Source organism: Microcebus murinus, chromosome 10 (assembly GCF_040939455.1).
Source record: "Microcebus murinus isolate Inina chromosome 10, M.murinus_Inina_mat1.0, whole genome shotgun sequence".
Lineage (NCBI taxonomy): Eukaryota > Metazoa > Chordata > Mammalia > Primates > Cheirogaleidae > Microcebus > Microcebus murinus.
The window spans coordinates 44,743,636-44,768,606 of NC_134113.1; the positions used below are offsets into that span (position 1 = coordinate 44,743,636).

Sequence of the window (24,971 nt, forward strand, 5' to 3'; positions counted from 1 at the left end):
TCTAACATGAGCACTTATGGGATATGAATCCAAGTTAAGTTTCCTTTATGTTTGCAATTAGAGCTATTTTTAAGGCCTTTGGTTTTGTTTGCTCAGCAATTTTTCAGACCTCATCTCCATTTTAATTTTACTTCAAGAGTCCCTTAAAGAGGATTCTCCAAGCAGGAATGACACTTTAATGCAAGGTGTTGAGTAATGGTAATTTCAGGCATTCTGCCTAACTAATGATGGTCCAGCTATTTTGCACCCCATAGGCCTCTGCTGAAACATCGTCTTGATGACCATGGAAAATATTTTAAAATCTTAACTTTGGTTGAGTTTACACTGAAATCTCTTGGAGGTCAAGAATTATTTTAGTGCCAGCTCTTTGAATGAAAGTTAGATGATGCCTTTTAAAGTAAAAAAAAAAAAAAAAAAAAAAAGAGCACCCTGTTTCTTATTTTCCAGAACCAGCTTGCATTAGGAGTTTACATCAGTAATACAGATCCATATTTCAGCAAATCCATGGAGCTCTATCTGACCTAAGAGGTGCCTGGGGACCAAACAGAACTCCCCTGGAGGGTGAATTACTACAGAGCTCTCTTGAGGGTTCCACAATGAATCTAGCTTATGGAAAAAAAGAATACATTTATTCCATAATTATATTTTGTATACAGGCACTCTACTAGCTTCTTAGGTATTTTTTACTATAGCCAGATTATAAAAAGACTGTATCTGCTCCATAACAGTAAAATCTAAAGGGTAATCCTAGGTTTTAAGTTCTTACAAAGGTCAACAGAGTACTCTATATACCAATATATGCAATAGAACATTTATCAAATATTTTTCAAAGATGATTGTGATGAATTCCTGTATTCGAACCAGCCTCCAGTGAATGCATCCTGGGATATTCTTTTCTTTCTTCTAGCCCAGAGTTTATCTGTTTTCCCATGTCATGCAAATAGCACAGCTTGGGTAACTTACTTGACAGGTATTTACCTAGGATTAGTAAGTGCTTTTCACTGTTGCAACTATGAGAAGACTATGACATTATGCTTGCCCTTAATAGAGGACCTACAGGCTGGGCTCAGTGGCTCATGCCTATAATCCTAGCACTCTGGGAGGCCGAGGTGGGCAGATCGTTTGAGCTCAGGAGTTTGATACCAGCCTGAGCAAGAGCAAGACCCCATCTTTACTAAAAAAAAAATAGAAATTAGCTGGACAACTAAAAGTAATATATATATAAAATTAGCCGGATATGGTGGCACATGCCTGTAGTCCCAGCTACTCGGGAGGCAGGTGGATCACTTGAGCTCAGTGGATCACTTGAGCTCAGGAGTTTGAGATTGCTGTGAGCTAGGCTGACGACAAGCACTCTAGCCCAGGCAACAGAGCGAGACTCTGTCTCAAAAATAGTAAATAAATAAAGGACCTACAACTAGAGAAAAACAATTTTAGAATGGTATTAGACAGTGTATAACATGATAACAAATTATTTCTGATAAAGACCCTACCCCGGCTCTTTTTCTATTTTTTATAAATGACTTAGATTTTAAAAATGTTAAATAACTAGAAGACATTGGGAGTGAGAGTGAGAGTGCTGGGAGTGAGAAATGGAAGACTAATATCTTGGATGATAGATAGTGATTCAGTAAACAAGAACATTGTGCTGAAACTACCAAGTTGAAATTAACAGAAATAAATAGAAATCCCTGCATTTAGTTTCAAAAATTCAATAGTGTAAGTACAGATGGTTGAAAGCTATAATTTTCACTTTCAAAAAATCCTGCTGAGGCCAGGTGTGATGGCTCACACCTGTAATCCTAGCACTTCGGGAGGCCAAGGTGGGAGGATCCCTGGAGTCCAGGAATTTGTGACCAGCCTTGGCAACATAGCAAGACCTCGTCTCTACAAAAAAATTTAAAAATTAGCTGACTGTGGTGATGCAGGCCTATAGTCATAGCTACTTAAGAGACTGAGGCTGGAAGATCACTTAAGCCCAGGAGTTTGAGTTTGCAGTGAGCTATGATAATGCCACTGGACTTCAGCTTGGGCAACAGAGCAAGACCCTGTCTCTGAATAAAAAGAAAAGAAAAAGAAAGAAAGAAAGAAAGAAAGAAAGAAAGAAAGAAAGAAAGAAAGAAAGAAAGAAAGAAAGAAAGAAAGAAAGAAAGAAAGAAAGAGAGAGAGAAAGAGAGAGAGAGAGAGAAAGAGAGAGAGAGAGAGAAGGAAGGAAGGAAAGAAGAGAGAGGAAGGGAAGGAAGGAGGAAGGGAGGAAGGAAGGAAGGAGAAAGGGAGAAAGGAAGGAAGAGAAAGAAAGATCCTGCTGACTTTTTAATTAACCTAAAACTTCACTCAATATCCTAAACTTCTTGCTGAGCCCCAGGCACCATGTAGCTACCATGGGATCTTACCACATGATGCAAACTTTTTGGTCTACAATGTGCAGCTCAAGGGAGAAAATATGCCCACTGACCAGATCTCATCGGCAGTAGACACAACACTCTCAGTAGGTCACATTTGATAAAATAGCCTAGGGGGACTAGATTGGTAAGTGACAGGGAAACCAGGCTATACAGAAATATTGAGTGACCACAGGATGTTTAGTCTAGAGAAGAAAAGATTATGGGACTTTGATGGTTGTTTTCCAGAATTTATAGAGCTATTGTGTGACTACAGGGGAGCCTTAAGACTTCTTTGGGCTATTTATGTTTGACCAATAAGGTAAAAGTTAGAGAGGGGCAGATTCGTTTTGATGTCTTCAAAAGTTTTCCTGCAAACCTTGGGAAAATCTCCCTCTAAAGGTATCCCATCCTGTGAGCATTCCAACAGAAGCCAGCTGGCCACCTGTCACAGACTGCTTCCTTCTAGGAAAGCTATATTTTGTCAGCGATTGGAATGGATGATCTCTGAGAATCCCTGTGATGCCAAGTTTTTCATTTTTATTTTCCAATTAAGTGGAAAGTAAGAGAACTTTTCATATATCTTCCTAAAGACTTAAGACCTGGAAGAATTTTGCTAGCCTACAACTAATGGGTCTGTTTCCCCATCTTTCCCCACTGTCACCGGTTGAAGCAACCTTGTTAGTTAAACTGAAATGTCATAGTAGATATACTTCAACCATTAAAATACTCTGCTGACCTACTTAGGGTAAAATGGTTATTAAGACCTAAACTGTGTCTCCATTCATTCACCACTCAAATGCATAAATACCAGTGCTGACCAGAACATACCAGAAGGGAAAATTCTTGCCTCAAAATGAGGTAAATGGTGAGAGGAAGTTGACTGACCAGAGTGTGAGAAGCGGAGCACATACAAAGTTCCACATGCCGCCTGCAGTAAGGGAGGAGTGATGGTTGCCTGCACTGTGGAAATGCCAGAGGAAGGGAGGCACCGCTCAGCTCCCTGGAGCTGCCCTAATATTTACCGTGGCTGCGTCTCCCAAGCCGGCATCTTCCGGACACCTGCTATGTTTTAAGTGTGCCCAGATGTCATCATACAGCTAAGAAGAGGAAGAGTTACCACATCCTCAGCCCGCCATTCCTGTTGTCCACTTCTGAACAAGAAACACTTTGGCCAGAAGGTTCCTTCAAGACAACAGAGTATACAGTTCTAGGGGAAAAGACTGTTGAACTATTTCTGCTAATAAGTTGCTGTCACTGAAAACTAAATTTACCTCTTTATTTCTTTCCAAATATAATACATCATTTTGGCATCATGTTGACCTGCCTGAAGAATTACTGTTACTTTTGAAGGAGGAAATCTTACTGCTTTGCTATTTATATAGGTTGACAAGTAAACGTAGATGCAAGCCCAGTTTAGTTATTACCATTAGCCCAAAGTCATGTTACAGTGAGACAATATATCTTGCTTTTAAGTTGAAGTGCCTAGAATAATCTGAAAATTATTTTGAGTGGTACTAACATCCACCAGGAAACACTGGCTAAAACACAGAACTAAACTAAAACATAAAGTTAGTTGTATGATTACAGAGTTTCAGAGATTTTATAGGACTTTAAATAATTAGAGTGATGCTGTTCTTCAGTGAGCAAGAAATACAAGTAACATTTATATGAATGTCTGGGAACTTTGTCAAGTCAAAGAGACATAATTATATGGCAGCAAAATGTAATGTAGATATAGTATGTATAAAAATATATGGCTGTGCATGGTGGCTCATATCTGCCATCCCAGCACCATGTGAGGTCAAGGTGGGAGCACTGCTTGAGGTCAGAAGTTTATGACCAGCTTGGGCAACATAGTGAGATCTTGTCTCTACAAAAAATAAGAAAAATTAGCAGAGAATGGTAGTGTATGCCTATAGTTCCAGCTACTCAAGGAGCTAAGGTGGGAGGATCACTTGAGCCCAGGAGTTCAAGGCTACAGTGAACTATGATAGTGCCACTGCATTCCAGACTGGCCAACAGAATATATATATTATATATATAATTACAATTATATATTATATATATTATATATATTATTATATATTAATAATATATTATTATTATATAATAATAATATATATAATATATATAATGAGATGCATTCTTATTTCTCATGAAGGCTACTTCCTTCTACTAATCCAATGACAAAGGGGATGCTGAGCAGCTAGTGATGAAAATAGTGATAACCAAGAAGAAAAAAACAAGAGCCAATTACCTTTTTCCAATTCATTTACGTACCTACCCACTATTGTGTTTAAATACCCAGTATACCCAAAGGCTAATGTTTCCATGTAACCTACTCAAATAAATCATTCCAGGGTTGACTTTCTTTTTCTTGTAGAAAGAGCAATATTTCACAGGAGAGTTTTGTTTGGTGAGCCTATTTCAATACATCTTAATCCAAATGTATAAAGCATTTTAACATAAGATAAATGATAGGGATACTGAGAAGTAACATTTCATTTCACTTTCACAACAACCTGACGAAGTTGTTACTGTTACTATTCTGCTATGACAGAGGAGGAAACCAAGGCACAAAGAGTTTTAAGGAACATGTCTCAGATCACACAGCTATGACAGCTATGGATTGGCAAAGGAGGAACCTGAACTCAGCCTGGCTGTTTCCAAAGTCCTAGTATTTAACCATTAAGTTGTACCACCTTCCTAGTAACAGTACATAGGTAAAATTAATCAAATGTCTAGTGTGTATCAGGCACTATGTTAATTCTTTTATATACATTAACATATTAACTTTGCCAGTTGGGACATTTGGACCCAGGTAAGAGGGCTAACAAAAGAATCATTGGTCAACTGTTCCATGTGTCTTTGGCATAACACCCTAGCTTGGATGTAGTCTCTGTGCAGCTTGAGATTGCAAGATGTTGGCAAAAAGAAGTTATTTTGTGATTTCTTCTTTGCAGAGGTGGAATGGTCCAAACCAGTGAACAGTATGAATTCGTGCATCATGCTCTGTGCCTGTATGAGAGCAGACTTTCAGCAGAAACTGTGCAGTGAGTCACTGAAGACTGACCAGACCATCAATCTCTTGGGGTGATTAATCAAATTACCCACTTGAGGCTTCAAGAAGGAGCTTCCTGCAGTGGAAGGAAAGAGAAGCTCTGAAGCCAACCTGTGGCATGGATTGTGGAAGACTTGGCAACATGTTTAAGATTGCCAGCCCCTTGTGTATATGAATGCATTTGTAAGCATCCCTCAAACTATTTTGAAGGTCCTATGCTGATGGAGGTATGATAGATTTCTCACATAGCCTAAGGTGGATTTCGTTTTGTCTGTACTATCTGCCACACAGAATGTATGTATGTAATATTCAGTGATAAATGTCATCAGATGGTGACTGGACGAGCTGCTGAAGACATTCTTATTGTGTGTTTAGATGCTTTAATGTTTGCAAAATATGTCTTGTGAATGGACTGTCAGCTGTTTAACTGTTCCTGTTTTAAGTGCTATTACCTTTCTCAGTTACCAGAATCTTGCTGCTAAGTGATTGATAATGGATTTTTAACAAATAAGTCTTTGTTTTTTTAAAAAAAATTAAAAGCAGTAACTATTTTATATGGAAATGTGTCTTGATAATATTACCTATTAAATGTGTATTTATAGCACCTCCTATCAATCAATTACAGAGCACAATGATTGTCATTGGGTATATATGTATTTACTCTCTATTATTAGGCATAAAAGTGACTTCTGCTCCAGAACTCCATCCACTGTATTTCTACATTGTGAGTTGTTTTACTCTAAAAAGGCAAAACAAATTTGTAGCAACTATGAAGTGTCAAGAATTTTAAATATTTGTCTCTCTTTTACTAAGAAGAGATTTTTGAATATGCTGTGTACCTGGAATTTCTCTCCCAATAAAAGGCAGATGCCTTTGGGAATGATGTAACCTGTCCCATTTCCAGAGGCTCTTTATAAAGATGCCACCATGTCTGTCCTTACATTTCTGAAAAGTTTTAATCCTCAAGTGACAAATAAAGTTAAAATAACTACCCTCAGAAAACACGAGATGTTCTACTCAAATAGGAATTTTTAATGCAGCAATGTTGACTTTGTTTCATACTGCCAATAAACTCTTAATACTGAATATTGAGTAAAGGAGATTCTTTTTTCTCCTACTTGGAGAGAAGCCATAACTGTTTGGGGAAGCCTGAAGTTGATAACGTGATGGGTTTAATTTTAGTCTCTGCATCTCCACAGTGGAGATGACGATCTCAAAATGTAATATTGTCATCACTTGAGAGATAATAATCTAGAATTGCCATCATTATGTGGTTTTCCTCGATAGACTCCCAGCATATCATTATACAAACGGTACATGTTTACATCTTTTATATCACTTGTCCTAGACCCTCATGAATTACATGGTTTATGTTTATTCAGCAGAATCACATCACCTGAAGAGATGTAATGTTTTAGGAACATTCAATTATCTAAGATTACAATTCTTTTCTTCCCTCTTGAGGTTAAGAAGTAGTCATGTGCCAAAGGGAAGGTAGGTGAAGACTTAAGGGAATTTATTCTGCTCCTGGAGGCTGGAATTTTTTCTGCATAAAAAAAAGAGAGAGAGGTAATCATAATCCCTTCTTTCTAAGGAAACAGACAAAAGGACACTGGTGTAAAACTTCCCCAAACAATTCAATAGGAGGAAATGCTCGTCACTGACTTTTCCCCCCACCATGAAGGCACATTTCCTTCCTAGTCTCTGCTTCTCTTATCTGGAAGAATTTTTTTTTTTTTTTTACCCCCAAGCGAAGCATGAGCAGTTGTTAAGTGGAAAATGGAGGCTGAATTTTACATGGTGATTCTTACCTGCTTGATCTTCGGGAGCTCAGGTGAGTGGGTCTGCCTTAGTTTCCAGAGGCATTTCTCTCATATCTGACCGAGGAGTCTTGGGCCTTCGAAAAGTGTCTGAAATAAGGTAGAAGGGAAGCCAGGTCTCCATGGCAGTTTAGCCAAAGACGATGAGGAGAAGAATAAAAGGAGCCAGCTGTGCCCACACTGCTGAGATTTCTTTCCAAAAGAAAATAATTTCTTTCCTGAGGTCCTCCAAATGCTTCGGGCAGCTCCTGAAATGGCATATTTATAGCAGAGAGTAAAGAACTCTGGGGAGGAATTTTTTATTATTATATAAGAGTATGTAGTATTCCCCATACCGTTCCCAAACAGGTTATAGTTTTTATTTTCTGTCGTGTTAAAGAAAGAAAGTATAAGAAATATGATTTAAGGGGGTAAGGGAACGTGGTATGTTTTATTTGGAAGGACTGAATATTTTCGTGGGCGAGCTGTGCAATTTAAGTAAAAGCTCATTGAAAATGGTTTCTGAGCCTAAATGTTTTACTTTTTAATACTGATGTTTAACAATTGGATATTTAATTTTCTTAAATTGAGAAATGCTGAGCTTTTAATCTATTAGTATTTGAGAGAAAACTGTAGATATTGTCATAAAACAGAGAAATGCTTCTCTCCAGGACTAGAAGAAATTTATTTTGTGTTAATCAACATTTTCATTGGTTACTGTTAGCCAGGGGGTCGTGCTTGGAGGGTTGGGAAAATTTGTTTCAGTTTTTCATAGAAACTGAAATATAGGCAATTTTTAAAAATTTTCGTTCGAACTATGCAATTTGTATACAAATACTTACTGTGGTGTGAATTGAAAGAATGGAAAAGGGGTGCTTTTGTAGAGTTGTGGAGGAAGGTGATATGGAAAGAGGCAAATAGTTAAATAGACAACTGAGCTTTTCATACCTTCAATATATTTGACTAATTTGGCTAAAATACTACACCATAATATTTGAATAGTTTTGTTTCTTTTACAAGCTTCCTTTCATTTTCCAATGAGGGGCGTGTTTCCTTCCCTAACCCATATGAAAGCAAAAAAAAAAAAAAAAAAAAGGGTGGGGGAAGCTGTGTGACATTTTGACATTTTACATTGTCAGCCTTGGGATTTTAAATCACATGTGTTAAATCTAAGAATATTCACTTGAAATGATAGCAACAGCAAAATATAAGTAAAATAGTAATTTTACGTAGCCCATTCGTGGGTGGGCTGTTTTGTTTTCTAATGGGCCGTATAATGTGCTACCCAGTACTTTATACACTCTTCATCTTCCAGAGGGGTTTCAGATTATCCATGTCCAGAAACAACAGTGTCTTCTCACAAATGGGAAAGTGGGCGTGGGCTCGTGCAATAGGACCATCCAGAACCAGCAGTGGATGTGGACTGAGGATGGAAAGCTCTTTCACGTGAAATCTGCACTGTGCCTGTCCGTCTCCAATTCCTCTGGTGCCCCTTCCCGCTCAGCCATCTTGGACTGCTGCGCCCAGGCACCCGGATGGACCTGCTATGAACCGGAAGGGTTCCTTGAGGTGGAAAATACTTCCCTCTTTCTCAAGAAACAAGGCTCCAGGGCAGTGGTCAAGAAGGGCAGAAAATACCTTCATAGCTGGATGAAAATATATGTCAACGAGGAGGGAAAACTGGCCAATGAAGGCCTCTGCTTGAAAAAAGGTGAGCTATTCCTTCTAGAATCAATTCTGAAAGTCCTGCTGCTAAATGTCTTGTTTATTTATATCCAAGGGAAGTCCACATGCCCCGACATTCTTCCTATGAAGATTCATAGCTAATGGAAATGGATTGTGTGGCACCCAATGATGGAAAACGTCATTACTCATTAAAATAAGCCAAACATTCTCTTTCTGTCTATTGCTTACTCATCCTTTCCTTCTTTTCTTGCTTCTTTTATTAATTCAACAAATATTTCTTGAGCTTCTCTTCTGTGCCAGACACCATGGTTAAGTACCATTAAATGTAGGCATTTAGCTATTAAGCATATGCATAGCATATATGCAGTGACTAAAGTTGATGATCAGGAAATTATTAGATTTTGTTGACAGATACTTCTGTTCTCTGATTATGAGGAACTCTTGCAATATCAACATGGTGCTTGATAAGACAGGGAAAATAATAAGTTGTGTTTTTACACATCTCCTGTATTGATGTTTAGGGAAGGATAACTTTTGGAGGTAATATACTTTTGAAAGGGCAATAACCAATGTGCAGCCATGGAGTTTTCTAATTTGTTGGCTGTTAATGGTATAATCCAGATGGTGGACATGTGTAAACACTTGTATACACACGCACAAGACTCTTGGTATAGTACACAGTTCCGCCCTGAGCTAGGAATTTTTGCTTGTGGAATATATGCACAGCTGAATCTTCTCTTTAAGTTAATCATTTAATTGTATGTTTACTAGTCCATTAGAGGTTAGCTTTAGGAATTCATGAAAGATAATACTAACAGATAATATATCAGGTGTCAATGGACCTTTCAGATCATGGGAGAAATTATCTAGAAATGAAGCCTCTCATGAAAGAGACTGAAGTCTGTCAAATTTAAGTAAATTGTCCCAAATAAATTAGTAACAGAGCTATGATTAGAACCCAAATTCCTCACCTCCTTGTCCTGTGTGCATTCCATTATACCAGTGGTCCCCAAATGCCAGGCCACAGATTTTTGCCCAACTGATTGATTGCATAAAGATCATCTGGGGAAAAAAGGGAGGACTTATTTAAAATATGCTTCCTAGGATTCTTTGCCACCATTTTTTCCTCTACAACCACCTCCAAGATTCTGTTTCAGGAAATCTGGATTTATGCATAATACATGATGTTTTGTAAAAAGGCTCCCATAGGCTGGGCACCGTGGCTAATGCCTGTAATCCTAGCACTCTGGGAGACCAAGGTGGGAGGATCATGTGAGGTCAGGAGTTCAAGACCAGCTGAGCAACAGTGAGACCCTGTTTCTATTAAAAATTTAAAAAAAAACAGTCAAGTGTGACACGCACCTGTAGTCCCAGCTACTCAGGAGGCTGAGGCAGGAGGATTGCTTGAACCCAAGAGTTTGAGGTTGCTGTGAGCTATGCTGATGCCATGGCACTCTAGCCCAGGCAACAGAGTGAGACTTTGTTTCAAAAAAATAAATAAATAAAAATAAAAAGCTTCTCAGATAATTTTGATCCATAATCCCATTTGGGGATCAGCATCCATTGTACCCTTAAATCTTTTTCTTACGTGTTGATTTTGAGGGCTCTGTGAGTCTTTCCACCATGCTAATCTTTGGACAGTTTTCTGTCACTCATTTATTTCATAAATTAAACAAGCATTAATTAGATGCCAATTGAATGCAGTGGGCTCTTCTACAATAGAAGTTGGCAGTTACAGTACCTGTGCATATATCATTTCTGGCTATGAAAGTAAGAGAATAATATAAAAATCAATTATAAAATTCAAATTTATCAGAAAATATTTAGCATATAGCACCAATTTGCAGAATTCTTTTCCTGTGCTTCATCTATCAAGGCCTTTTCTAAAGAATACAGAAACATTATAAATATTACTGTTGTATTATTATATACAGGAAATAAAATTTGTTTTCAATCCCCAATCAACCCTTATTTAAAGTAAAATTCTTTAATTGGAACTTTAAAGTAGACATGGATTCAGTGGAGAGTTTTTTCAAGACAGAAGATAATTCATGGAAAACAACTCTCTCCTTTGATCCTCATAATGAAATATGTCCAGTAATGGCCTCCACTTCAAAAGTAAAGTGCATAAATGAGGCCATTTGCAATTAATCCCTGAACATTCCATAACTATTATACATACTTTTGCTTTAACACAATTATAGGCTAACACATTTTTCTTCTCCATCATTAATTTACCATTGATTAAAGATTAAGATCCATAGTTGTGGACACATTGCATGAAAGCTCACTGACTTGCTAGAGAAACCACTAGTGAAAAACTAACCAAAATGCAGCACAAGAATGCATGTTGTTCATCCACAGGATGTGAATTTTCTTTGTACATTCTTCATTTAAAAAAAGCATACCTGTGACTGTAAAAATCTGAACCATATGTTTCATATTTATTTCATAAAGGAAACACTAATGATTTCATTCAAGTATTCACAAAATATTTAGCTAGCACTTACATGTCAGAACTTGTGCTTGTAACTGAAGTACCCTATACCACTTTTTCTCAACCCAAGCTGTGTATTAGATTCACATGGTAGTTTTTAAATAATATTAGAGGATGAAGCCTGGGCTTTATTCTCTAGGCCAATTAAATTAGCTATTGTATTTTTAAAATGCTTCCTAGGTAATTCTAATGTGCAGCCAAGTTTGGAAATCACTAAATATATCTTTCTCCTTAGGATAATGGGGAAGCCAGGTAAGTAAATAGGTAATTACAATAGAGCATAAATAGAAAACAACATTTCTCTCTCTATTATATATCCTTGCTAGTATGCCACTCACATTAAGCACCCATTCTTTAAACAATTTTTCAAGGATAATTTTTTTTTTCTTTTTTGAGACAGAATCTCACTCGTTGCCTGGCTAGAGCGCTGTGGCATCAGCCTAGCTCACAGCAACCTCAAACTCCTGGGCTCAAGCAATTCTTCTGCCTCAGCCTCCCAAGTAGCTGGGACTACAGGCATGCGCCACCATGCCCGGCTAATTTTTTATATATATTTTTAGTTGTACAGATAATTTCTTTCTATTTTTTAGTAGAGACAGGGTTTCACTCTTGCTCAGTCTGGTCTCGAACTCCTGACCTCAAGCAATCCGCCCACCTCAGCCTCCCAGAGTGCTAGGATTACAGGCGTGAGCCACCATTAAGGATAATTTTTAAGTTGCATATTTTGTAAACATTCTTTTGTGTGATCTCCAGGTTTTATCAAAATTTAGCTATCTCCATTCTCACTAAACTACCTTGTTTCTTCCTGATTAAATTAACAAACATTTCAACTTCCAGAAAATGTTGAATAGCAGAATTATAGGGAAAAATAAAAGAAAAATAAAGCTTTAAAGTCTCCTTTGAGGAGTGCCACCATTAAAATAAAATAATTTCTTTTGTCTTCTATCCAATCCAAGTATAATTTTTGGGCCTACCAAGCCACCAAAACTTACAATTGCATCTATTCCAGCAGAGAATAATTTGGCCTCAAGCAAACAACAAAGGTTACAGTGGCCCAAACATTGAAGTTTTATGGATCTACCTGATGGGGAAAATAACGCATTCTTTGGCCTCTATACCTATATGGGAAAAAGGGAAATTTACTCAAAGGAAATTACTGGTTTGCTAGTAGATCTTAGCAAATAATCTTTGACAGGGGAAAATTGAGGCAATCAAAAATTGAAAGTGGCTTCAACAACACCAGCACAAATCTGTTGACAGACTGTGTCTGTGTAGTTCTAAGATTTCCAGGTGAAGGGTACAAAATTACATCTGTGGTTTGGATACCTTTTCCGAGTGATGCCAAGTCTCCTTGCATTTATAAAAAGCTGGATGATTGTCTGAAATTGTTACTTTCACTCAGATGTTCCATATTGTAAAGAGCATAGCATTAAATATAAGATGTCTGCCAACCATTCCACATTTATTCAGCACTGACTTCAGATTCGTTCATTCAAATCTCATATTTATCTTTCTTTTCTTTTTTCTTTTTAAAAGTTTTTTTTCTTATCATTTTCAATCCCTTGGTCCATTTGCACAAATCTCATATTTATCTGAGGGCAGGCAAATTTTTGCAGAAAAATTTTCAAGTGTCCCTGATGTGGCTGAACTGGTGAAGTCACTAGAAGAGATTTTGGTGATGAAATAAACCATATTGTTGGCAGGCTTGATATAATTGCTGGTTAAAGTAATTGTTTAATTGTAGTAATTTGGGAGACAGGGTAAAATCCATAAGCATAGTAAAGGATAAGCAATCATATACTATCTTGGGAAAAAAGGTTTTAACAGAAATTATTTGCTTTAGTGGCTGGCAAAAGTACTTGTGAATACAAAGAGCTTATGAGATTAAAAAACAAAACAAAGTGTTTCCTGTGTATACAGACCCTATTTTGACCAAATTGGCTATCACAGCCATTTTAGGGTTTGTTTTCTCCTTGCATCATCCTAACAACATGGGCCTTGTAATGGACCATTTTAAAAAATATACTATTTTAAAATAATATTATCAATGATTATTGATATATGATTTATATGATCATTGAAAATAGCTGCTGTAGCATTTAGAGTCCCCTGACAATTTTTAGCCTGTGACATATCAATGAACCTCCTCCCCTTTTTCTGACCTTGTTTAGCCTCTGGTTCAACATCTCTCTCGAGGCCGGGTGTGGTGGCTCAGCCTGTAATCCTAGCACTCTGGGAGGCTGAGGCAAGTGGATTGCTCGAGGTCAGGAGTTCGAAATCAGCCTGAGCAAGAGCGAGACCTTGTCTCTACTATAAATAGAAAGAAATTACTTGGCCAACTAATATATATAGAAAAAATTAGCCAGGCATGGTGGCGCATGCCTGTAGTCCCAGCTACCCAGGAGCCTGAGGCAGGAGGATCGCTTGAGCCCAGGAGTTTGAGGTTGCTGTGAGCTAGACTGACGCCATGGCACTCACTCTAGTCTGGGTGACAAAGTGAGACTCTGTCTCAAAAAACAAACAAACAAACAATCTCTCTCTCGCCACCTAATAATCCTGAACTTTTATAAACCATCCTTTCTCCTACATCAGGCATGCTTTCCTTCTACCCCACTACCTGATCCTTTTCCCCCAAAGAAAATATGAGGTATTAGGATAGAACAGGTACATTTTCATAATGCAACCCTTAGTACAGTTGTTGAGTTATAATTGGCTATTGAAAAGTATTTCTTTGACTTGGTTTTTCAATTATTTTTTTATTCTAAATTTTTTGCTATGATATGCTCTGGTGCTTTATTATACGATGTCTTGGTATCAATTTCTGTTAATTAATTTTGCTTTATTTCTAATCTTGAGTCTTTTAAAAGTAATTTAGATATGTATTTTTTAAGTGTACCCTTTATTTCATTGATTACATTTTCTAAAATGTGAATTATTTTTTTAACTATTGCCAATAATTATTTAGACTATTCCTGTCTTTATATTCTACTTTACCTTTATTCTAGTCCAGTCTCGTTTTGTGTGTGTGTGTGTGCATATGTGCATGTGTGTGTGTACAGTAATCCCTTGGTATCTGTAGGGGATTGGTTCCTGGACCCCCCACAAATACCAAAATCCAGGGATGCTCAAGTCCCTTGTATAAAATGGTGTATTATTTGCATATAAATTGCACATTCTCTTGTATTCTTTAAACCATCTGTAATCTGTAGATTACTTATGATAACTAATACAATATAAATATAAATAGTATACTGTATTGTTTAGGGAATAATGACAAGGAAAAAAAGTCTTTACATGTTCAGTACAGATGCAACCATCCATCCTTTTTTTCATTTTTGATCTATGATTGGTTGAATCCACTAATGCAGAACCTTTAGATACAAAGGGCCAGCTAGAAGGTTGGTGGATAGATGGATGGATGGATGGATAGATAGATGATAAATAGATAGATCTATGTATATCATCATTTTCTAAAGTATCTTCTGTTTTATTTTCTCTTTTCGAGATGATTTACTTGCTTTTATTTATTTATTTATTTTTTATTTACTTGCTTTTAAAAGGCACATTATATTTGGTATCTTCCTACAGAATAGAAAGTACAAATATAGTTAAAATTTCCTATTCTCAAAATGAGTTTTATTCAATTTATTTTGCTTTCAACGTGCTTAAAAGTTATTTATGCCATTTAAAGAAAAGAAACTAACAAATTATTATCTTTATATTATCATTCTAAAAACTCCCATTACTACTATTATTTCTGAGCCAATTATAGATTAATAAGCTAAAAGACATATTGCTCTTTTAAAAATGCATTCAAAAGATGGTCTTGATGCAGTCATAGCAAATGATGCAGTCATTGCAAATCACTTTATAGGCAGCATTATCCTATAAAAAGAGCTATCTGTAACTTAAGTGCTAAAACATTTTAGTTTGTACCCAGCACAGTCCATCTTACCTTGAATTGTGTTATAGGAGGAATTGTGTTATAATGTGGAAACAATGTAGTAGCAATGGTACAATAAAGCTTTTAAAAATAGCTTTAACATATTGTTCCATTGTGTAAAAACTTTTCCTTGCATTTGTCAAAACATCTTGCTCTTTCATGAACTGGGAAATGTATATGCAGTTTTAAAGAACATCAGAAGAATTCATAGACACCCAAATAGCCAAAGATCTACTATTTTTAGTACAATTTCATAGCACCTATTTCAACGAAGAGTTCAGGAGATAGAAAAATAAACTGATTTTGATCACCTTATATATTTTTATAATAGATTTTCTTTCATCCTATTTTATAATCCTTCAAACCTACATAAATGATTAGAATTCCTTTTTGGCTCATATTGTATACATACATAACTAAAACCATATACTTGCATATATATTAGAATAATCTAAGAAACTTGTTAGAAAAGCAGTTTCTCAGTCCCACATCAAATCTACTGAATCACAATTTCTAGGAGAAGGGCCATGGCTTCAATATTCTAACAAACCCCAAAGGTGATTCTGATTCCTACTAAAGTTTGCAAACCATTGCTTTAAATTTCATGAAATCTGGAAATTGACTGTTAAGGCTAAAACTACTTTCTTGCTTCTTAAATAGCACAAGTTAAAACACAGACACAAAATGAAGGGGTACTGGACCTGAATATTCTGTAGTGTCTTTCTTTGGAAAAAAAGGTGGTGGCCTAAAACAGAAAATGAACTTGTTTGGTTTGGGGATTTTAAAAATATATTTAGAAGGTTAATTAAAGACAATCACATAAGACTGAACTTTTTTTCCATAAGATAGTCCAAAGCTACATGCAAGGGTAATAAGTTATGTTATTTGCAGAAGAAACTTCAAGAGTGTTTTGACCATTTATCTAATTTGGGAAGAGTCGAATTTCATCCACTGAATTAATTATGTAAGTTGACTAATAAAAAAATTTCTTAGGATAAAAACATACCAACTGCTCCTTAGTGAAGAACAGTAAGCATAGGTTGACATGCTAAGACATGTAATTACATGCTAGGTATTTGGAAGCTTGTTTTTGTCCTAACCCCATGGTTAATTTTTTTTTTTTTTTTTTTTGAGGATCTAAGAGCTAAAATTGTAGTAGTTGACTCAGAGAGTCAGAGTTGGCCAAAGTTCAAAATGACTAAAAGGCTGATCTCCATATACAAAATTTTTTATATCCCTACAATAGACAAATGTCTGCTTAAGGGAACATTCAAGCAAGTAACTTAATTAAGACTACAAAATTAAGACTGCGTATTGGAGTTTGTTGTTAAGGAATCTCACTACGAGTATGATTGAGTTTGTCATGTAGAAAACACCACAAGGATAAAAAATATCCTGGTCTATGTCCAGAATGACTAACCCTGGCACAAAGGCAGTAGTAGTGGCACAAGATTTGGAAAAATAAAAACAAACAGAAACTAAGGGAAATATTTAAAAATCTTTCAAAGCCTAGATCTAGCAGATGTACAAGTAGGGTTGCCAGATAATATGTACAACACCCAGGTACATTTGAATTTCAGATAAATAAATTTTAGTATAAGCATATTCCTAATATATAATATAATATATAACATAATATTTATATTATTGTATATTTGGGATGTACCAAATATACTTAATTATACTAAAAATGTATTGGTTGTTTATCAGAAATTCTAATTTAACAGAACATCACATATTTTTATTTACTAAATCTGTCAACTCTGTATATAAGTTACTTTGCACAACCTGCTACATCTCAAGGAAAGGATGCTTAATAACCAAGATTATTTTATTCACTTTTAGGAGAACTGCTGATATTTATATCTTGTTAAATGGTAAAAATTACTTTTCCATCTTGATCCCCTTTTTGTTTCTCATCTCCCTCATACATACATTAACATATGAAATATACATTACATACATTAATATATGAAATACATTAGCATATGAAATATGTTACATTATTACATACATTAACATATGAAATATATTAATCAGTTGAAATTGGAAAGGAATGAGGCTCAAAAGAGGGGTCAGCAAGGCAGACCAGAACAGGGAAAATGTAAAGATTAATAACTTCTTTAGGAGACCTCCACCTGACACATAGCAGTTGCTTAATAAATAGTTGTTTGAATGAATGAACCAGTAAAGGAGTGGTGAAAAAAAAATGCTTCCCAATGCTTCATGTTATACATCTGTGTCCTAGAGTTTTGCTATACAAATTGTGGTCCAAAGACCAACAACATCAGCATTACCCGAGAGCTTGTGAGAAATGCTGAATCTGACAATCTCTACTGCATCAGAATTTGCATATTAACAAGATCTCCAGGAGACAGAGAGCACATTTTAAAATTATGGCTATGTGAACCTAATTCATAAATCAATATTTTTTAATATATGCGCAATTCAGCCTTGCAAAGCAAAGCTATAAATTAACCTCACAGCTCACAAAATTTAAATTTATGCACTATTCTTCCAGAAAATAGGTGGCTTAGAAAACTCAACCATCTCATGATTAGAGACTCGCACAATTAGGATTAGAAACAGTTTGCACTATGGTTAAAGAAGTGTCATTACTTTCCAAGGAATCCTCAATCTTCATGGTGAGGTTAGTCAAGTCATGAACAGTGATTTTCTCCACCTGGTATTTTGTCTAAGCCCCTTTGAGAAGTTCATAAACTCTGAGAGTACCCCACAGAAGAAAAGTACAGATGCACATATACACAGAATTTTGCACAAAGTTTATGGAGATTCAAGGACCCCTAAAGCCAATTCAACCACCCTGTAAATGTTCATAGAATAAATTTAATTCTGTCTTCTATACAGAGCTGGGTTTTTTTTCTGATAGCACAGTTTCTATAACTCTCCCTCTACCATGCAAAACTGATGGATAAAGGATGGTTGAATAGGATAGACAAATGAACATTGTCATATACACAATGTATATTTGCTTTTTCATATAACTGAAGCTTACCCATGTGTCATTATTGTTTTCTTTTTCTAAGTAAAATTGTTTTTATATGAAGAATCCATAAAACATGAGAATAATCTTTGTGACTGTCTTTTTTGGGTTTTTTTTTTTTTTTACCTCAGCTGTCCTGGGAACAGAAGTTTCAGACAGGTGCCCCAGAAACACAGCCCCTCCTCGGACCCTGACTACTTTTAATGTAGTTCCATATGGCCCGGAACACATTATTAGGAACACCACCGAGGCCTTCATCAAGAATACTACAGAAAACCAAAGCCAAAACAGCAGCGAGAGGCACACGACTGGAATCACAGACACATCATGGGTTCCATTGACTACTCAGCCCTTCTCCAGCACCACTGAAGAGGTAAAAAGAGAGCGAGTGGGGAGTGTGGTTTATGAATGGTCTCAGAAAGCCCATTGCTTGACAAGACTTGCTTGCCGAAAATACCATTGCTGCAGTGGAGAATCAAGCACTCTGTGTCTCAGCTGCTAATTATACATGAAATCATTTTACATAATGAGAAAATCTTTGAAATTCAATTAAAATCTCTATATATTTACAAGGTGAAGAAAATTTGGCTGCTATGACATAACTGTACTCCTGTAAGCTGCCCATATTTTCTGAACCAAAGACAGGGTTCATGGTCTAATGCATGGCCTGAAACCAAAAGATAGAAATTGAAATCGGTACTTTGCAGGTAACACTACGTGACAGTATCATGATCCTTTATGCTGTACGAGAGGGGAAAGAGTTATAAAGCAATGGCAGATTCAGAAATCACTATAATTGATTTGGGAGAACATTCAAAAATAAGCAAAAATCACATATCACTTCCACATCAACGTCCTCAAACCTACTTGTGACCTTTAGTCTGCAAGGTGGCAGATAAGTCAAATGATGAGAAGCAGTGATGTCACAGTCAAAGGAGTCTGTTCAGAAGTGTTTCTGTTTGGGGGTTCATTTCTTTGGTTTGACTCTCCATTCACAGTTTTAGGCCACCTTTCAGGTAATAACAGTATAACTACAGCAAATCAGAAAAGCTAAGGTTCCACTTGACAGTGTTTAGTTATTTTCTAATAAACAAGCCAAATCATTTAAGAAAGTAAAAGCCCAAAATTATTCATATGACTAATATCCATTCAGTTCTCTGTTATCTGTTTGCATTGTGCAGAATTTAATATTGCACATGGTTCTCAGCTAGTGAACACATACTTCATTATTGATCACAAAACAAGTATAGCCAGTACATTCAATAACTCATAGGACTTTATTTTTATCACCACTTTTCCTTAACTATAAATCTTCCCTGTGACCTAGTTCTTCCTTCCCTCTGAATAGAAGTTAGGAAGGTCCCATTACTTTTCCAGACACTCTTTATATCACTTTAAAACTCAATACTCACTCAGTCCATTTACAAAAATATCCACTCCAGGAAATAACCCGAACTCTAAATTTGACTTAAATGTTAGCTTTGTCTCTCCCATCACTCCACCCAGTTTGAGTTTACAGTAGGGAAAGGGAAACATGTTCAAATTCTCTCACTCCCTACCTAACTTTTTACCCACATCTCCTAGCTTGATAATTATGGTTTCAGATCTCTCTGGGCTTGGAAATTGGGAAAGGCAGGCAGGAAATGGAAGCAACAGAGCTATGACTTAAGGATACCATCATAAATTGGCCCTGTGCTCTCCCTGAATCTCCAGCTCCCTAATTTTTTTTCAACCACTGATGTGAGTGAGAGATTCACCACTTACTTTTGAAAACGAATGCTTCTTGGTGGAGCACCTCCTCATTTTGGCTGAATGTGCCTCACCTAAAACTTCCATTCCAATATCAGTTTACAAGAGTATTTGTTTACATCTGAGCTCAAATATATATAATACACAGAAAAAAATGTGTATCAAATAAAAACATATTGGTTAAAAGCTGCAATAAAAACACATTTGTCTAAACACTAAAGGGTTGTCTATTAGCAAAAGAATATTCTCCTATTTTTGCCCAGGCTTGATCACTGGGAAGCACATAGAAAGGTCCAAGGGGTGGCCGGGCTCTGCTGGAATGAGTCGGGAGCAAGCAGCTCCAGAGCTCTGCTGCAGGCACACCACCTACCGCTGGGGCCAGCCCAGCACTGTTACTGAGCTCATGTGATCCAGTCCCAGAGCTGGCTTTGCAGTTTTTGGACTGCCTTTTTCTACAGTGAAATCCACTACAGTTTTTATGTGAGCTCCCAGGTAGGGCACCACAGTAACTACACAGCCAGCTATCTCATGTTTCAGTGGTTTTTTTTCCTTAAAGCTTAGATGAAATCTTGATGATATGCTGGGAACCTAGTGTGTAAAAACTATGCTCTTTCCAATGACAGTTTCTACAATTGCAGCTCTCTATGACTCTAAAGCCTTTGTCTAGGCGTCCCTGTTAGATCATTATTTGATTTCGCAGGAGCTTTAACTTTATAACAGTCAATCATAAACAGCTGAAGTTGGGTACTTTCAAAGGTGAAAATGAGTCACTGGGTATATAAAAATGCCTGTCCTTTGAAAGGAATTTCAAAAGGTACCCTATCTCAACAGTGAATGTCTAGAAGGGTATTAAGACAGGAGTAAAATCATTCAACTTAATTGTTTAGAATTGTGTAAAAAGAAAATCTCTGTGTGCCTGTTTTTTTCTTTATCAGACAGCACCTGGTTTGTGGAGAATTTTGGATTGGTTTAGTCTAATTGGGCTGTGGGTTGGGATAGCCTTTTATTGAGTGCTGACAGGACAAATCTGAATATGAGTTTTTGGAGGGTAGGCTCTGTATTTATTGGGTTTTGTATCTCTAGGACCTGAATAAAGTGCTTACTATTTAACAAGGTTTTGTGGAAAAGAAAAGGAAAAAAGGAAACATGAAATGAAATAGAATGGAATGGAATGGAGTGGAATGAATGGAATGGAATGGAGTGGAATGAAAAGGAATGGAGTGGAGGGGGCAGAGTGAGTAGAATATTCGAGGAGAAGCAAAACAGAGTGGAGTGAAATTAGAATGGGAGAGTGCAAAGGAGTGCTGGGGATTGAGTAGATTGGAGTGGTGTGGAAGTAGATGGAATTGTTGGCCACTTGGGTGGCAAATGATCTTTTTATTGCCAATGTCTAAGTGGGATGGTCATGTTGAGTAAACATGCTTTTTATTGTCTAAATGTTTTGAGGTTTGAATGTATCTAGTGTTTAATTTGTTTATATTATCTAACATAGCTAGTGTTTCATTGAGGAACTAATTATCCAGTTCCTTTTTTCTTCTATTTCCCCCATTTCGTCTCTTAATCATTTTTTCAATTTCACCCTGTAAACACACATACACACACACACACACACACACACACACACACACACACACACACAGTATAAGAAAAAGAGAAAAGGAGGCAATGATGGCTGCTAACTTAGTAACTTTGGGACATATTCACCCTTTCAACAAACATTTCTTGAGAATAAAACTAATGTCAGAATATAGAGTACTAGAAAACTCAGGCTTTGAGGTCAAAGTCCTGACTCTGCTTCTTTCTAGCAAGGTGACCAGGACAAGTTACTTAAGCATTCCAAGCCTCAGTTTCTTCATCTGTAAAATGGAACCTCCACCTTTGAGGGCTGTTGCAAGGATTGAGAGAGATAACCTGGTTCTTAGAAAGCATTTGGGAAATAATAGTTATATTGCTATTCTTTCCTAGGACACAAAGATGAATGACAAAATTGTTGCCATGAAGGGACTCAACATTTGTCAAGGTGCTGAGGGAAATAGAGATATATACAGGCTTTTGGATAATACAAAAGGGAGAATCCTGACTGGTGTGGAGATTTCAGGCAATGTCTTCTGGTGGAGGGAATATCTGAACTGAGCTTGCAGAAGTATGGAGTTAACCTAGTAAGAGGTGGGGGAAAAGGGATGGGTGGAAAATGAAGGAGCTGGGATAGGGAAGAACAGAAAGTTTGAAAATGATTCCAATTTTTACCTAAAATTAGCATTTTAGAGAAACTTTGGGATTTTATCACTTCAGTCCAATCATGCATTCTATACTCATTTATTGAGCACCTACTATTTGGCAGACATCATGGGGGATATGAAATTAATGTAAAGGTGGTATTATAGAATCACATAAACAGCACAGTGTGATCAAAATCATTGAGTGTAGGATCAGTACTCTACTGAGAATGTAGAAGAGCCCTTTAATAATTCTCCCATATACAGGAACAGAATGTATATTGAGAAAGATCCCAAATTCATGTTTTTGAATGCACTCTTTATCCAGGAGCAGTCCTTAATTCCTACTCACTATTTTAAGTCATGTCACTATTAAATTATCTGTCATTCCTTTTGTTCCCATAAATATGTAGCATCAGGTAGAATTTAGAACACTTAATCCAAGATAGAAATCTAGAGAAGAAAGAATAGCAACGGAAATGCTCACATTTTATGCTTGGAAATATTACATCATTATCACTAACTAATATATATGTAGTGACCACAGTGTTCTAGATCCACAAAGGATGAGTTGGAGTTGGAACATGGGCTGGGAGTAGGGGTAGAGATGTCACAAAACACTTCAGAAGAGCAAATGTCACATATTTATGCCTTTCCTTCCATCAAGAATCCCTTTGAGTGATGAGGAAGAAAAAATAAACAAATGTTATACAGTATCTGCAAAGAAGAGACTCTAAGGGATTAAAAATAATAGCTAAGGTTGGTGTGTCAAGAACTATGCTAAGCACTTTCCTACACTCTGGGAGTTGGGTAGTTGCATCCATTTTCCATCACTGTGTAATAAACCTCCCCAAAACTTAGTGATTTAAAACAATGACAGCTTATAATTTCTCATGATTTTGTTGGATGTGTGCATGGTTCCTCTGCTGGTTTCTTCTTAGCTTACTCTTGCAGCTGCATTCAGCTTGAAGGGTCGGCTGAGCCAAAAGATTCACAATAGTCAGTGCTGGCTGTAGGTTTGGGCACCTAAGTTCTCCTCCACATTGCCTCTCATCTAGGTGGCCACACCAGCTTCCTTTTCACAAGTTTTATGGCAGCTTCACCAGAGGGCAAAGGTGGATGTTGCAGGCTTCTTGAGGTCTAGGCTCTAGAATCACGCAGCATCACTTCTGCCCCATTCTATTGCTCAACACAAATCTTAAGCCAGGCCAGATGCAGGGGGTGAAGAAAATAGATTCCAATTTCTGATGAGAAAAGCTGAAAAGTCACATTGCAAAGGAGCATACATATTGGGTGGGAGGAATCTGTGGCCATTAAACAACCTACCATAGTATCATCATCATCATCATCATCATCATCACTGTCCCTATTTGGCAGATGCCTCTCTGAAACTTAAAGAGGTTAAAGACTTACCCAAGCTCAAATGACTAGGGAGTGGCAAAGCAAGAAGTGTACACACACACACCTGAACATCTAGCCACCTATTCTGTTACATAAAGTACCTGTTCATGAAGGTAAATGCCATGGAAGTAATGATTTGAAATCTAGTAATCACTCTTCATTAGTGCTACTGCAAAATTGTCCTAACTTGACTCTTTTGGAAGCAGGATATTCCCTACTTTTCTCTTTTTTCCTCCCCTTTCTCACATCCTTACCTGCCACTATGAGGACTGTGACTTTGGAAGGCTGTGTCCTGGGGCCAGTATTTGGTCAAAACTCTGTGGTGCGCTGTCTCTCTTTCCTACCCTCCAACCCTGATTAGTAAATGAATTAACATATCATATGCCTAGAGGAGCGCCTGGAATATAGTGAAATAGTTTAACTTTTTTTCTTTTTTATAGCTGGATCTGGGGACTCTTATGAAACAGTTTAATTAATGTTAGCTGCTACTGTTATTATTGTAACCTTTATAAATAGTATTATGTGGCTATGTGTGTCCTCACAAGGACAAAGTCAGTGGAACAGGAAGCTTGTCTATAGTGTGAGTCAAGAAACAGCTGGATCAGTTGTTCTTCAAGTACAGACCCAAATCCAGAACTTATTAGAAATGCAACCACGTGGGCCCTTTCTTAGACCTACTAAATCAGAAACTCTGGGTGTAGGGCCCCCAACAACCTGTGTTTTAACAGGCCCTCTAGTCACACTGATACATTCTTTTTTTCTTTTTTGAGACAAGGTCTCACTCTGTTGCCCAGGCTGCAGTGCAATGGCATCATCATTGCTCACTGCAACCTTAAACTCCTGGGCTCAAGCGATCCTTCCGCCTCAGCCTCCCAAGTAGCTGGGACTACAGGCACACAGACCACCACTCCTGGATAATTTTTGTATTTTTTGTAGAGATGGGGATCTCTCTGTTGCCCAGCTTGATCTCTAACTCTTGGCCTCAAGCAGTCCTCCTGCCTCAGTCTCCCAAAGTGCTAAGATTACAGGCATGAGCCACCATGTCCAGACTCTGAGCAATGGGATGCAGGAAGAAAAGTTAAATGTGGAGAAGTGGACTCCACACGGAGGGAGGGAAGAGGGGGCTTGGATTTCACTTTGGCTTCAAATCCTGACCAGCCTCTGTCTACTGTTTAAGTAGTACACTCTCAGGAGAGGTCTGGTCCAGACCCCTTCTTGGCCGTGTGACCTT

The 24,971-nt window shown here is 37.1% G+C and overlaps 2 protein-coding genes across 4 annotated transcripts in view; both read left to right on the plus strand.

Moving 5' to 3' along the window:
• The window catches only part of PTPRR (protein tyrosine phosphatase receptor type R), a 264,986-nt gene extending 258,449 nt beyond the window's left edge, over positions 1–6,537 (plus strand). For all 3 annotated transcript variants that reach the window (XM_020287986.2, XM_012788751.3, XM_076007167.1), the window contains one exon: positions 5,348–6,537. In XM_020287986.2, coding sequence (XP_020143575.1) covers positions 5,348–5,441 — 94 coding nt within the window. In that variant the 3' untranslated portion in view covers positions 5,442–6,537. The remainder of the gene's footprint in view (positions 1–5,347) is intronic.
• A 423-nt stretch (positions 6,538–6,960) lies between these two features.
• PTPRB (protein tyrosine phosphatase receptor type B) overlaps positions 6,961–24,971 on the plus strand; it is a 109,832-nt gene continuing 91,821 nt past the window's right edge. The window contains exons 1-3 of the mRNA XM_012788747.2: positions 6,961–7,279; positions 8,560–8,955; positions 18,506–18,747. Coding sequence (XP_012644201.2) covers positions 7,225–7,279; positions 8,560–8,955; positions 18,506–18,747 — 693 coding nt within the window. The 5' untranslated portion in view covers positions 6,961–7,224. The remainder of the gene's footprint in view (positions 7,280–8,559; positions 8,956–18,505; positions 18,748–24,971) is intronic.